The sequence below is a fragment of the Etheostoma spectabile genome, chromosome 17 (genome assembly GCF_008692095.1).
Source record: "Etheostoma spectabile isolate EspeVRDwgs_2016 chromosome 17, UIUC_Espe_1.0, whole genome shotgun sequence".
Taxonomy (NCBI): domain Eukaryota; kingdom Metazoa; phylum Chordata; class Actinopteri; order Perciformes; family Percidae; genus Etheostoma; species Etheostoma spectabile.
This window is the reverse complement of record NC_045749.1, coordinates 18,397,139-18,410,654: the sequence shown is the minus strand read 5'-3', so window position 1 is coordinate 18,410,654 and position 13,516 is coordinate 18,397,139. Positions and strand designations below refer to the sequence as shown.

General features: G+C 42.4%; 1 protein-coding gene across 5 annotated transcripts in view; it reads left to right on the top strand.

Moving 5' to 3' along the window:
• The window catches only part of LOC116705082 (signal-induced proliferation-associated 1-like protein 2), an 84,160-nt gene that overhangs the window by 60,052 nt on the left and 10,592 nt on the right, over positions 1-13,516 (top strand). For 3 of the 5 annotated variants that reach the window (XM_032540934.1, XM_032540931.1, XM_032540932.1), the window contains exons 10-16: positions 1,167-1,421; positions 4,977-5,123; positions 6,639-6,742; positions 6,836-6,924; positions 8,142-8,515; positions 10,594-10,860; positions 12,199-12,252. In XM_032540934.1, the coding sequence (XP_032396825.1) occupies positions 1,167-1,421; positions 4,977-5,123; positions 6,639-6,742; positions 6,836-6,924; positions 8,142-8,515; positions 10,594-10,860; positions 12,199-12,252 (1,290 nt within the window). The remainder of the gene's footprint in view (positions 1-1,166; positions 1,422-4,976; positions 5,124-6,638; positions 6,743-6,835; positions 6,925-8,141; positions 8,516-10,593; positions 10,861-12,198; positions 12,253-13,516) is intronic. The other 2 variants (XM_032540933.1, XM_032540935.1) reach the window with 2 other exon arrangements.

Sequence of the window (13,516 nt, the reverse complement as noted above, 5' to 3'; positions counted from 1 at the left end):
GTGTACATGAATGACCACAGCAAAGTATACACAGCTTTCCACCCCCACTGGAAAATAGACTTTAGAGCGGGAGGGCAGTGTAATCATTAGTTTCATGCTTGAGATGATTTTGGAGAGCCAGCAGAGCATCCGGGCTATTTAACCCCGACCCACCATCCTTTAAACCCCTCGTCCGTCCAAACGTACACACCGAGCCTCTGCCCAACACCAAAGATTAATGTTGCATGAAATGGCATCACAGGCCTTGTCCATCCCAGAGATCCTCAGTGATGTTAGCAGTAATAGGATGGAGAGTGAGGGAGGGGAAAGCCTCCTGCGTAGTGCTGCTCAGGGGAGACCTAGATCTGATTAAGTGGCAAGCTAAGATTATCGGCTCAATTAAAATAGACTAAGTGTTTTCCACTGTTTCCTCTGTGCCTGATGTATCTGTGTGTTGTTTGTTGGCACACACATGCCTGCACATGGACATGCACATGCCTCTGGCTAATTATTTCTTTTTCAGTGTAGTCATGGTAATGGATGAATGACTCCCCTTCGCCAAGTTTTTTTTTTTTTTTTTTTTACAGAGGACACACCAGGGTCAGTTGTGTTGGACAGTTTGGTGACAACTGAAAATGTTAAGTTAGCAAAATGTTATGAAATTCTCATTTTTATTGGCAAAACATGATAAAACCTGCAATGTAGTGTAAAGTTTTTACATTACTAATAACATTGTAATGTGAATTTATTGGCTGATACACTCACTAATAATGAGTGTAAATTGAGCTATTAAGCTCTTATTTTCATGGTTCATTACGTCCTCAAGAATAAATTGTAATTTTAGATATATGCACAAGTAATATTGTGAAATAAATAAATAAAATTTTACACATTAAAATTCTTGGTTCCATAATTAATCAACTGTGTTCTCCATTGTAATTACTGGAGCTTCTTAGGCAGTTGTAAGATTGTCATCACATTTAATCAATCAATATTTTATTTTGGAACTTTATAATATTTTTATAATAGAAAACTGACGTTATGTGAAAGAAGTCACTAGTAGTGACAAATTGTTAGGAATGCAACCTACAATGTAACTAGGATGTTACAGTCTCCTTTTCATCCCTGCGTCATTGCTGACCTTGACCTTCTCCTTTGTTTCCTTCCACATCCTCCTACCCTCTCAGGGGCTGTTCCGAGCTTTACCGCATACCCATGGTGGAGTACAAAGTCGACAGCGAGGGTACACCCTGCGAGTACAAGACACCCTTCAGGAGGAACACCACCTGGCATCGGGTTCCCACAGCTGCTGCGCCACCGCTATCCCGGGGCTCACCCACGCAGGGCCCTGATCGCCTGCAGTGTCAGCAAATCCTCCAGCAGCACCAGGCAGCTATCCCACGAAGCACCTCCTTCGATAGGAAGTTACCAGATGGGTCCAGGTAACGCTAGACTTCAAAGGACTATGAATTTACATAATGAAAGAAGTTTTGTCCATTGCCTCATATTAATCCACACGTAATAAATGAACACCGCAAGAGCTTAAAGAGATATTCTGCTGATTTAAATCAAGCTACGTGTCATGCCAGATTTGGTTTCTGTGATTCCCCCCCTCATGGCGGTCATCGCCACTCTTCCATGCACTAGCTACAGGCTATAGGCACAGTATCTCTGTAAACATCATTTCCTTTATCCAACTGTAAAAGAACACACTACATTTGGGTTAGTATGTGTTCAATTATTATGAATGTAATGTCCAAAAAAGGTTTTGAAGATTTTACCACTAAGACTAAAGACTAAAATGAAAGCAGTAGTAAGCCTTACACAGGTACCAGCTAACAATTAAAATAAGGAAGGAGTCAAAGCAGCATCATTGACAGTGGTACACAAAAGTAAGTGAATGCAAAAAAGGATTAAACAAATGAACAAAATAATGTTTTTTAAAACACTTTTGAAAGTTTCAGGCTTTCAATTCAAGGTTTTTTAGAAAGCTAGGCAGAGCAAAGATTGCGATCAAACATCATGCCGCTCAAAAGATCCAGTCCTTTTGATATGAAATCTTTGAACTCGTTTAGAGAAGAGCGGAAAGAGCTGTTGTGTTCCGTTATTTGCATTCATATAAACGGAGCATTTTAGTCCAATGAATTCACGGCTTCGCTTTCATCTCCATTTAGATGACAAGGCAACACTCTGACTTTGTTCTTGTCCTAGACGTTGTCTATTTTGGAAATCGCCATTGAGCCATGTAAAGCAGTGATTTGTTCATTCTAATGAAACCCCTACAGTCATGATAACCTTTCCAGTGTGTCACACCGACCCCCCTCTGGGTGTTGCCTGTTCTGACTATACTGGGATAATGGCCGTCTTCTCTGCCTAATCAGAGTCCCTGGCAGCGGGAGCACTCCATTCTCTCTCGCTACTTTCTCTCTCTCTCCGTACCCCGCTCCCTCCCTCTTCCTGCACCCTGCTGAGGAGGAGGTGATGGGGACACTGACACAGCTCAGCTCATTTCATCCAATTACTGCAGAAACAAAGAGAGTGCTCTTCCCAGGGCCACGATATGTAGCACCCAAGAGGGAGTGGGAGTAGAGAAGGCAGATGAAGGAGTCATAGACTGAAGAGGGAGGGAGACAGGAGGGAGGGAGACAGGAGGGAGGGAGACAGGAGGGTAACATAATAAATCCAAAAAAATATTCCAGAAAAATAAATCAACATATAGAATAATTGATAATTTGGGGGTTTTCAACAACCAGCAGCACTCGTACCCCAGGGTGTATGTCTGCAGTTGTCAGAGGATACGTGTAAAGATTGTAGAGTAGCACAAAATTTGAAACACATACTGACTACTATGTGTTGTGACTGTTTAGCAAGCAAGCAGAGAAGTCTAAACAGTAAACTTTAGCTCTTTATAAGTAACTTTGAAAAGATATAAATATCTGAAAGTCATGGATATATGGTTAGAAATATATAGCTAGATAATGGATACAGTTTAAAGATTCCGCTAAAAGTATATGACTTAAATACATTGCTTGATTATGGCTTAACAGTTGGAATAGTCTGTTAAAACTAATGGATACATGGAAAATACATTGAAATGTCCAGCTTTTGCCATTGCAACCCGACCAAACTGACCTAAATATACACCGTTCAATAGTATCAAAACATTATTGTAAAAATCGTATCCACTTTTACTTTCTGACAAAAAAGCTTTGGAACCACTGGTCCAAAGGACAAAAATGAGTCTTGATAGCTTAGATAAATGTATCTGACTCCAGACTTGGCGCTGTAAAATATGACACGTACGACGCAGCCAACTGGGACCGATCCCTAATCTCTGTAGCCTCGAACGTTATTGCAGTGCAGAAAGAGAAAAATGTCCAGGACTTTACATAATGTCAAGAGAGGAAGACAAGGAGAACAAAAAGCAGCTGCTGCTGTTTCACATTAAAGTAGCTGGACTCAGCTGAGGAGACTAACACTTCAGCCAGGGAGGAAATGTAGCATTCAGGCCAAAGCGTTCAATGATGTGAGCCGCGGCTGAGTTACTGACAGTTTAGTCAGTTTCCCATGGAGGTCCAGGAAACCTGATGACAAAGCAGAAAGGGAAAGAATTTGTCACCTTCTAAATTTAAAAGTAAAAGTTTTTAGATTTTTATTATATTCTGATCACGCTCATTTTTAAAGAAAAAGGGAGAAAATACGTGCATTTTGTCATCTGGAAGATCAGCTTCATTAAGACCCAAATCCTAAACTCATTATACAGACAAATGCATAAGAAGAAAGACACAGAGATGAAAGAGTTTGCTGCTAGACCTGACTGGAGACTTAATGTGATAGCCATCCTGCCTATGTTATTGCATTTCCTTCCGGTTATTTAAGCTTCTATGGTGTGTTGGTTAAAAGGAAGCCCTCTAGGCAACAGACATAACTCGAGTCCAGTGTTTATTTTTTACTCTAGACCACAGTCCTCAAGGTTTTCCTGCCCTGGCTTGCGAGACACTTTTGGATAGGTTGAGCTGAGACCATGCTCAAAGTCCAAGTAAATGACTAAACCTCTTTTAACAGCTCATGTGGGAAAAGAAAGTTTAGGAGTTAAGTTTTTGTTTCACGGCAGAAATCTCAAGCATCCTCTTACATTCAGAGGCTACCTCTGTCTTCTTTACTCTACACACACAACCCGGGCTGCACCATCTGGATTCCTCACCGAGGCATATTGCCATAACTAATCTCGGTTTCTGTTTCTCCATGGAGAACAAAACACCTTCTCCCGCACTGACAGCTCTCACGCTTTCTTAGAGATTTTTTACGGTGTGATATCACTGGAGTGACACCCAACCCAGTAATAAAGTCATTAACACTGGACAGTGACGAAAAAGATGTTTCCGCTCGTGAAATGTCAGCTCCTAGAGTCTAATTCAGACATTGGGTGTAGAATTGTTTCAAATAATAATCTATACACAGTAGTAGTGCTAAAATGTTTAATATAACAGTTACTTGATTGACACAACATTAACACGTCAACAGTTTTAACAATTAACTAATCTTGCAGTGTTTCAATTCTATTTCTATTCTCTTTTTTTATGTAGTTATTATTTTTCATTCCAGGTATATTTGATGTAAGGGCTGTACATCACTATTTGTTTTGTTTGAATGAAAATAAAATTGATCAAAAAAAGAAACAATGAACTGATTTTTGTATACGTCATTTGCATATTCTATCTTTTTTAAATAATTCATTGCTTTTATTTGTTTTCTATCATTGTAAATTGAATATCCTCTGGTTTTGGACTGTTGGTTGAACAAAACAAACAATTTCAAGGGCTCTGGGAAATGTTAATATTTTCTTTTCTCACTATTTTCTGACATTTTATAAACGATGAAGTAATTAGTTGCAGCCCAATATCAACTTCTACGTAATGTGATGCACAGCCCAGGTTTGGTCCATCTATGGCAGTGTGTTTTACACCTGTATATCTTTTGTCCATCTGTTTCTGCAGGACTATGCAGGATATGGAGAACCCCCAGGTCACCTCATGTAACAAGGGAGACCAGCACTACCGCAGCTCCCCCAGTAACCAGTCCTCCTCCAGTGACCCAGGACCTTGTGGCAGTGGCACATGGTCCCAGCAGCCTGGATACGATGGGTACGGGACCACAGCAGTGTTACTTCTGTTAAAATAACCTAGTAGTAGTCCCTCCAGGAATATGCGCTTTTGCAGTAATGAGTGCAGCTACAATCGGTCCCAGCTCTATTTCTGAGAACTTCCAATTTTGTAAAATGACTGCAATTTTCCCACATGCAATGGCCAAAACATCAGTGCACTCTTGGCTAGTCATCACTCTTTTTTTCTTTTTTAGCAGGTAGTAATCTAACAAAACAATAAAATGATGTCTGTCACAGTCTAATACCACATCCAGAACTTAGAATTAGGGAAGATGATGGAGGATGAGTGGAGTTTCATGTACTAGATTTTATTTCATTTAACATGCATTATTATAGTTTCCATTCAACCCTCCCAAAGCCTTACTTTCATGATTTAATTCAGAAGAACATGAAGGCTATCTCAAACATAAATGGTCACTTTGTAAAATAGGCGATTCAGCTTTATAGCCATACAAAATCCAGTATATAACTTTTTGTTACAGTAACATATTCTTTCTTCTGTTCAGAAGACGTAAAAAGGATGAGCACTTAAGATATGATAGAATGTTATTATAAAGAATTCTGTCTGGTCTTTCAGTTCTTCAACTTAAGTGCCACTTTAGCAAACTACACTGTTATTTTGGAGAAAGCCATCACAAAGCCCTCGGTTGAGAAAAAAAACACAAAAAAACAATCATAAAAACGAGAGCAGGAGGAAGGGGCTTAAGCCAACATGGACCTTTTTTAGCTTCTGTCAACAGGAAGGAGAAAAAGAGAATTACAATTTCATCCTTACTGACCGCCAGAGGCAGTGTTTCACACTGAATATATTCCGCGTCGGCACTTGCGCAGGTCGCGGGTTCAACTCCGCCCTGCGGCCCTTTGCTGCATGTCATTCCACCTCTCTCTTCCCTTTCATGTCTTCATCTGTCCTGTGAAAATAATATATAAATAATCTTAAAAACAAAAAGAATCCATCAGAGACCGGTCTGTAAGCGGTTACAGACCATGACGAGAGGCTTAGCTGCACACTGCTGCCTTTCTGTCAGAGGCCTCAAAGTGCACTAAACTCTCAGGGATCACTTTGTCCTGTCAGAGCTGTCAGGATGCAGAGTGGCAGACATGTTGACTAGCCGGTTGATCTCAGGTTAGAGTCTGAGCGAAAGATCACGAGACACTGTAGCCTCTGTTCATCTGTTGTAACCTTTTATTGTCTCTTTAAGGTTTAATTAAGACCTGCTTTGAAAAATGTGCTGCTCTTTCCCCTTTGTCAAGAGAAAGCAACGGTGTCTGGCATGCCCAGTCGAATAAAAGGAGGTCTCTTGTCAGCAATGTCTGGCAGCTCCTTTATTCTATTATAAGCTCAAGTGATTTGACCTTAAATGATCTCGAGCTAATTGCTGCACATCGGTGGTACACTATTGAAGCCTTTCTCTGGCTAAAATACAGAGTTCACTCTGTAGGCAGAAAATAATTTACAGCCAATTTCCCTTTCTTTCTTTCTTTCTTTCTTCAGGTGTCCTTCCCCTATCCTCTATGAGCGGGCAGGTGACATCCAGGGTGGTGATGGAGAGATCCACAGGGAACGGGAGCCCACCCTGGAGAGGACCAGATCCGCAGGTGAGTCTGATGTTCTTATAACAGTGATATATGCCGTCTATTCACACCTTGTACGTCTCCACCCTTAACCTTTTTTCTTCTCTCCCCCCACAGACGCCAAATGGCACATCCCCTCCACCAAGATCCTGAACCCTCTGAAACAAAGAGAAGGAAGCAAAGACTCGCCCAACAAGCTATCCAGGGTAAATGTCTGACCTACTTTGACTTCAGCCTGGCAGAGGCTGCCCACATGACCATTTAATGAATGTGTTTGGAACCGTTTTAAATGAAGCCTCGGCAGTATGTGTGCTGTTTTTGTAGTAGATGCTCAAATCTGCACTGTCAGACCTGGTTTGCCCCATATTACTGTTTGGATCGGGGTGAGGTCAGATTGCCCTTGTTTATTTGCTTTGTAGCAACCAGCAGCTCAATTGGGTTATTCAACATCATGTCGTCCCCTCTAGCCGCTCTTTGCACTTATCAATTTCCCTTCATCAGTATGCTAACGGGAGTCTCACCTCATCACCTTTTCGGGTTGTCTCACACTTTTCTAGGACACATTTTCCTAGAAGGTTGAATATATTAAGTGCTCAAGCCTCTCATTTTCTCCTTTCTCTATATTCCTTATCTTCTGGTTTGGGCGCATTCATTCTCTCTCCCTCCATCTTTTCTTTCTCCTTTGATTCTGGATGCTGCCACACACAGCTAAAAACGTTTTTCTGTGCTTTTCTAATACACAGAAGCTTCTTTTTTTCAAATCAGAGTAGCTGTTTTAATGTGATGGGATAAAAAATTGCTTTCATGTTTTAGCAGTGTTTAGCATAGCGTAATGAAGGAAACTTGACTGCTCATAATCCAGAAGTCGTAGTTTATATTCCAAAATTAAGCATTACTATGACCACCACCCCCCCCTTCCTCCCTTCACAAGAGTCTTGTTTTTGAGTCAATACATTGCATTTGTTAGGCCACTGATCTACATTTTGGATGCGCTGGAGTCAAGTTGGCCTGACCTTTTTAGATTTTCTTTTTAGCTTGATGATGTACAACCTTGGCTTTCTGATCAGAGCTGAGTAAAACAGTTTGAAGGTAATTTAGGGTCCATTATGTGGATATCTCATGCAAGAATATTAGAGGTCACAAACAAAATATGAGACATTCAGCATATTGTGTTTGCTTTTCTTCCTGTTGCTGTCAACTAGCCCAACATCAGCACGGGCCTCAAGTAAACAAGCAGTCGCCTCAGTCAGGGACACATGGACATGTGATGTAGCTTGATGGGTAAACCCATCCCCCTTTGGTGCGCCAAGCATGTTAAAGCAACCGTATGAATTATTTGCAGCGGCTGTTTGACCTCTTTTGATTTACTGTATTTCTGTCTCCTTTAATTAATCCTCTTGCTCTCTTTTTTTTTTCCTACCAGACGGGCGATAAAAACTCTAGCCACTCAAGTAGCAACACTCTCTCAAGCAATGCCTCCAGCAACAGCGACGATAAGCACTTTGGCTCTGGAGACTTGATGGACCCGGAGATTCTGGGCCTCACTTACATCAAAGGGGCGTCAACAGACAGCGGCATCGACACTAATCCCTGTGTGGCCCCTGGTTCCCGAGTGTTGCTGCAGGGCAGGGTGGGGGAGCAGGGACACCACTGGGTGTCAGAGCACCATGAGGATGGGGCGTCAGAAGAGGATCACGGGAAACTGTACCTTCCTCAAGGCTACGCCTCTGCCATTATGTCTAGTCATGTGACGGAAGGAAGCATCGGGGACTTGAGTGAAATCTCATCACAGTCAAGGTACAGTGCAGAGACAGGATGTCTGTTTTATTTATCTTGTTCCCCCTAAAAGACAGTTCTATATGTGCAGTTTCGAATTGTTTTAGCTACTTATACCTGCTGTTTTGTCAGTTAAAAGAAGGATTTGGGTCGGTCAAGACAAAGATTGGTGAGTTGTTGATTCTAAGCCACAGAGCATTGAAGCTGTCCTAAAGGCCCAATACATTACTAGAAATGTGAATGTGTTCAGAATGTAATGTTTTTTCTTCTCTGTGGGCAATTACTTCATTATGTAATTCTAGCATGTTGGGTCACTTATTTTCCCTCTAAGAAAAATGACCCCCTTTTCACGGTACATGACTCGGAGAACAATCCATTGCGTTCAAACATGTGGATGTACATTCACATCTACTACCGCCAGCATTCAATTTAGCTCATTATCTGTTCCATTAAACCCACACACACACAAACGCATGCATAAGACTATGGTTGCTGGCTGTTAGCTGACCTTTTCACCCAGCCGTGCTCCCTCACTCCTGACCCTCAGCCTGACTCATCCAGCTGTGCTGAAGCCAGTGGGTGGGGCTGCTGTCAGGCCGGAGCAACACAGGGGGTTTCATCACACAGTCATCCAAGTCCTCCTCACCAGACTGGGGCCCATCTGGGAAAGAGGAGGGGTGTCAGGGAGGGTTGGCCCTGCAGCCACTCAGTCTGTCTCTGTGAAATAGAATGGGTCAATCATTGACCTGTCTGGGAGGCATCAGAGCTGTCCACTCCAGGACAGTATTCAGAAATGAGTAAAGAGCCCACGCCATCACCTTGACGACTCGATGCTTCCCACCTTTTTATGTAATGGTCTTTGACACCCCAGTGTCATTTGAACAAACAGTGAAGCAGCAGGAGCACATTTGCAGGGTGTGGCCCAGATGGTCATGAATATGGAAACAGAGTGTGTAGCGCCTCCAGCTTAGGCTAACTGTAATGTCTCAGAGGTATTTTAGAGGAATGTTTTGTGTTTGCTGAAAGTTTCCCAACAAAGAACAAGACGTTGGACCTTTTTCCATGTTATCTAGATCTGAGTCCAGTTGAGCGGCTAACAGAGGAATCCTAATCAGACAGGAGACATAAAACACTTTCTAGCCTCATTTAAATGACGATAAAAAAAAATTACGGTAGATATCCTATTCTGGGGGAATTCTTAACATTGCAAAGGATGCAATGCAAGCAATGCAATTTAAAAAAGAGTGAAGCGCTTTGTCTGATGCATGGCTTATTTTCTCATCACTGTCAAATGTGATTCATTCATCCTGCATAAATCTACCATTACTTGAATGAGGATGTAGTATAAGGATATGGAGTTATTCTAGGAATTTTCACAAAGCTGAAACAATAATCGTAAACAAAGAAATGGTGCATAGCCATGTATGAATTAAATCTATTGTGATGTACTGTATATAAAATCAGCCAGAAACAAACAGGGATCAGGAACTGCTTTAGTAACTGTAGCTAAAAGGAAGTTTAGAATATTTTTTCTCTACAAATAAAGTATTCCTTTGGCCATTGGGTCATGAGTTCAAGGGTTAGTTTAACCAAAACACAATCAAATAAGAAGTAAGTTCCCACTTACCTAGTGATATCTAGCCATGCAGGTACTTTGCAGTCTTCTTTTTTAAATATCTCAAAACCTCCTCAAATAAAACTAGCTAGATACCACTGGAACTCATGGGGCAATAACTTCTTTCTGATTTGAATGCACTGACCCTTTTAATCCAGTTTGTCAGTTGATATTTGACTAAATATTGAAAGGACAAAGGTCAGCAGGAATATGCACATTATAAACTGGATGTGAGTCATCTTCCAATGTAGGTCAGAGGTAAACCATCTTGACTCTACTTTGGAGGAGATGACGTCTTCCTTTCTGAGCCAGCAGCAGAGCTTTCAGGACTCTGTTGAAGATGAAAATCATCCTGGTTTTTTCTTAACATCTTAGCTAGTTGCCTTTCTCATTGCTGTTTTATGCTTTTATGTTTTAATTTTAAATTCATTCATTTTGGTCACTTTTGAGTTACATTATTCTTTATTTTTTGCTGTTTGGTTAGTGGCTCACATCACTCTGGCAGTCCCCTGGCCCGTGGTGCCAGATACTGTATGTCCGCTGACTCCTCCAAGGTGTACACCATCCCCCAGACCAGCAGCTCAGGGCCAGGGCCAGAGCTGGGGCCAGAGCTAGGGCCGGAGCCCAGCTCAGAGGCTTGTGGACAGACACGGCCACAGTCCGATTGCAAACTTCCAGTGGTTATGAAGACGACTGATGATGATGATGATGCCCACAGCACTGAGGGACCTCCCAACATTTCAGAGTGTGGGTGAGTGTGTATGAGAGAGAGAAAGAGAGAGAGAGAGAGAGAGAGAACATCACCAAATATGCTCGCATACCACAAAAACAACACAAATTAGTACAGTTTGGTTCACCTTAAGTAACAGCAACTATCATACCAAAAAAAGATGACACACTTTTTAATCACGCTAACTGGGCTCGTTGCCGCTGTTTCTTTCACTGTAGAGAGCTACTTACTGTTGCACTAGAGCCAGACCCATTCCAATACAAGTATTCACCCCCCCCCACAAACACACACACTTCTATGAACCCACCCAGCATGCATAAACTGGCCTTGATTGAAGCCGACAGCCACAAAATAAATAAGCTCAATGAAGCCGCGGACATAATACACTTGGCACATGTCACTTGTGGTTATTGATTGTTCCCGTGAAGCTGCATCCCCGTGGACTGCCAGGCTGAGCCTCTACCAGATCAGCATCTCTGCTGGGAGCCAAGCAACGATCCACACACAACAACACGCTGCTGTCACACACACACGCCAAAGGACACACACGCCACAGAATAGCCTATCGCAAAGGAAGAGGAATGTATATGCAGCCGCTCAGCCAGGTTGAGAATGTATACTTCCCTCAGACTTTATATGAGCAGTGACGACTGACTGTATCTGTCTGATTAAATGGTTTGCTGTAGAGAACAGAGGGCCATTGATGCTGAAATTGAAACGTGTGTGTGTGTGTGTGTGTGTGTGTGTGTGTGTGTGTGTGTGTGTGTGTGTTGTGTTTGTGTGTGTGTGTGTGTGTGTTGTGTGTTGTTGTGTGGTGTGTGTGTGGTGTGTGTGTGTGTGTGTGTGTGTGTGTGTGTGTGTGTGTGTGTGTGTGTGTGTGTGTGTGTGTGTGTGTGTGTGTGTGTGTGTGTGTGTGTGTGTGTGTGTGTGTGTGTGTGTGTGTGTGTGTGTGTGTGTGTGTTTGTGTGTTTTGTGGTGGACAGAATCTGAGATTTGCCCTGGAAGAAACACCCTGCTCTCGTTCTCTAGTAATTTCATTTAGGCTGTGAAATTTGCCACTTAAGGACTATGTGATTGATTGCTTCCAGTGAAGTCGTCTCCTGCCGACTTATGAAAAAGCTCTTATTCGATTACCGTCCCCAATGTTTGTTTATATAATCCTACAGTTTTATTTCAGCTTACATAACAGCACGTCATGATGAATGGCCTAATATTACTCACAGATATTGTTCTAACCAAATGAAGTTTCTCTTCCCCCTTTCTAAAAAAGATTTCTCATTCATCTAACGCTGTATGTGATGCAGGATGTGTATCTATGCTCCTAACCCTGGGCTGTTTCTCTTTTGCTTCTTGTTCCAGAGGAGCGGAGAGCTTGTTAGCGTTGCTTCTCACAATGCTGTCTGAGCGTTCAAGGTACACAGTTAGTCAAAAGTCAACCCCCTGTGGCCCAGTCTGCTCCCCTACTCACACCTCCCCAGGCCCCACCCTTTGTCCCAGACCACCGCCCCACTCGTGTCTCATGGCAGGTCTTAAGTGCTAGTCTTGCCATGTGGCACATGCTGAGAGTGGAGGACAACCAGCTGTGCATCAGTGGCTGTGACATTTCTGCTGTATCTCCTCCAGACTCCTACTGCTGTGTACTGTCCACAATACTTCCTCCTGTTTTTGTCAGTAACTACAGTGATCGAGGGGGGTGACATGCAACAAGCAACCCAATCTGCACCTACACAAAGGATTTTGTGGTTGCGTGTGCCCCCTAGGCTTTCTGGTGAAGTGGAGGCAGGTAACAGTAAATGGGCAGCATGACAGTGTTTTTTGTCTTTTTTCAAATTCTAGGCTTTAAAAATTTGGGAAAAACAGTCTTTTTTAACACCCGTACTTAGGACTTGCTGTGCAAGAAAACATTTATTACACAATGTAGGCATTTAACAGGCGCTCCCACACAGTACAATAACCTTTAATTGCAAAGGTCGGGGCTTTAGCGTCATTCCAATCTTCCCGTAATCATGGATCAATCATGTAAGAACAAATTGGAAAAGAGCTAAGTAGAATACAGAGGGGGGAATGAAGGGGGTTGTTCTCTACATTTTAAGCACCAAACCACCAGTATATTAAGCTCAATTAATTGCAATTATTTTTCCTGGATACAGCTTCAGAATAAAGCAACCAGATATGTATTTAGGGATTGGTTGCCATGGTGCCAAAAGCTTAAAACAGGGCAATTCTTATTAATGGTGTCTCTAGGTAACCATCGCAGTCAGGCTGCCCATCGTCTCGCCGTGTAGCGTATCCCCCCCCCCACGGCCATCTAACACCCTGCCAACAGCATTCAGTTTGTCATGCTCAGAGGCTGCTCACTTAAAACAGACGTCTCACAGCCATACAACTTAACCAGCCAGGTCAGTCACATTCTCTCTGTGCTGTATCCCTCCTTTAAACACTCAACGCCTTGAAAATCATTAAAATGACACACACCCCACTGACAAACACAACCACCAAAACACAACATGTCACCTCTTGTAGTTCCTTTTCCAATTCTGTCTAACAGCTCTCATGTCCTCTGTTGTTTGTCTGAACTCTCCTCCAGAGTCCGTGGTTTGCACTTGTCTGTGGATGTTTTTTCTTTACAAAACCTTTTTTTCCCCCCTTCCTTTCTACCTCTTACAGTGCTTTGCTG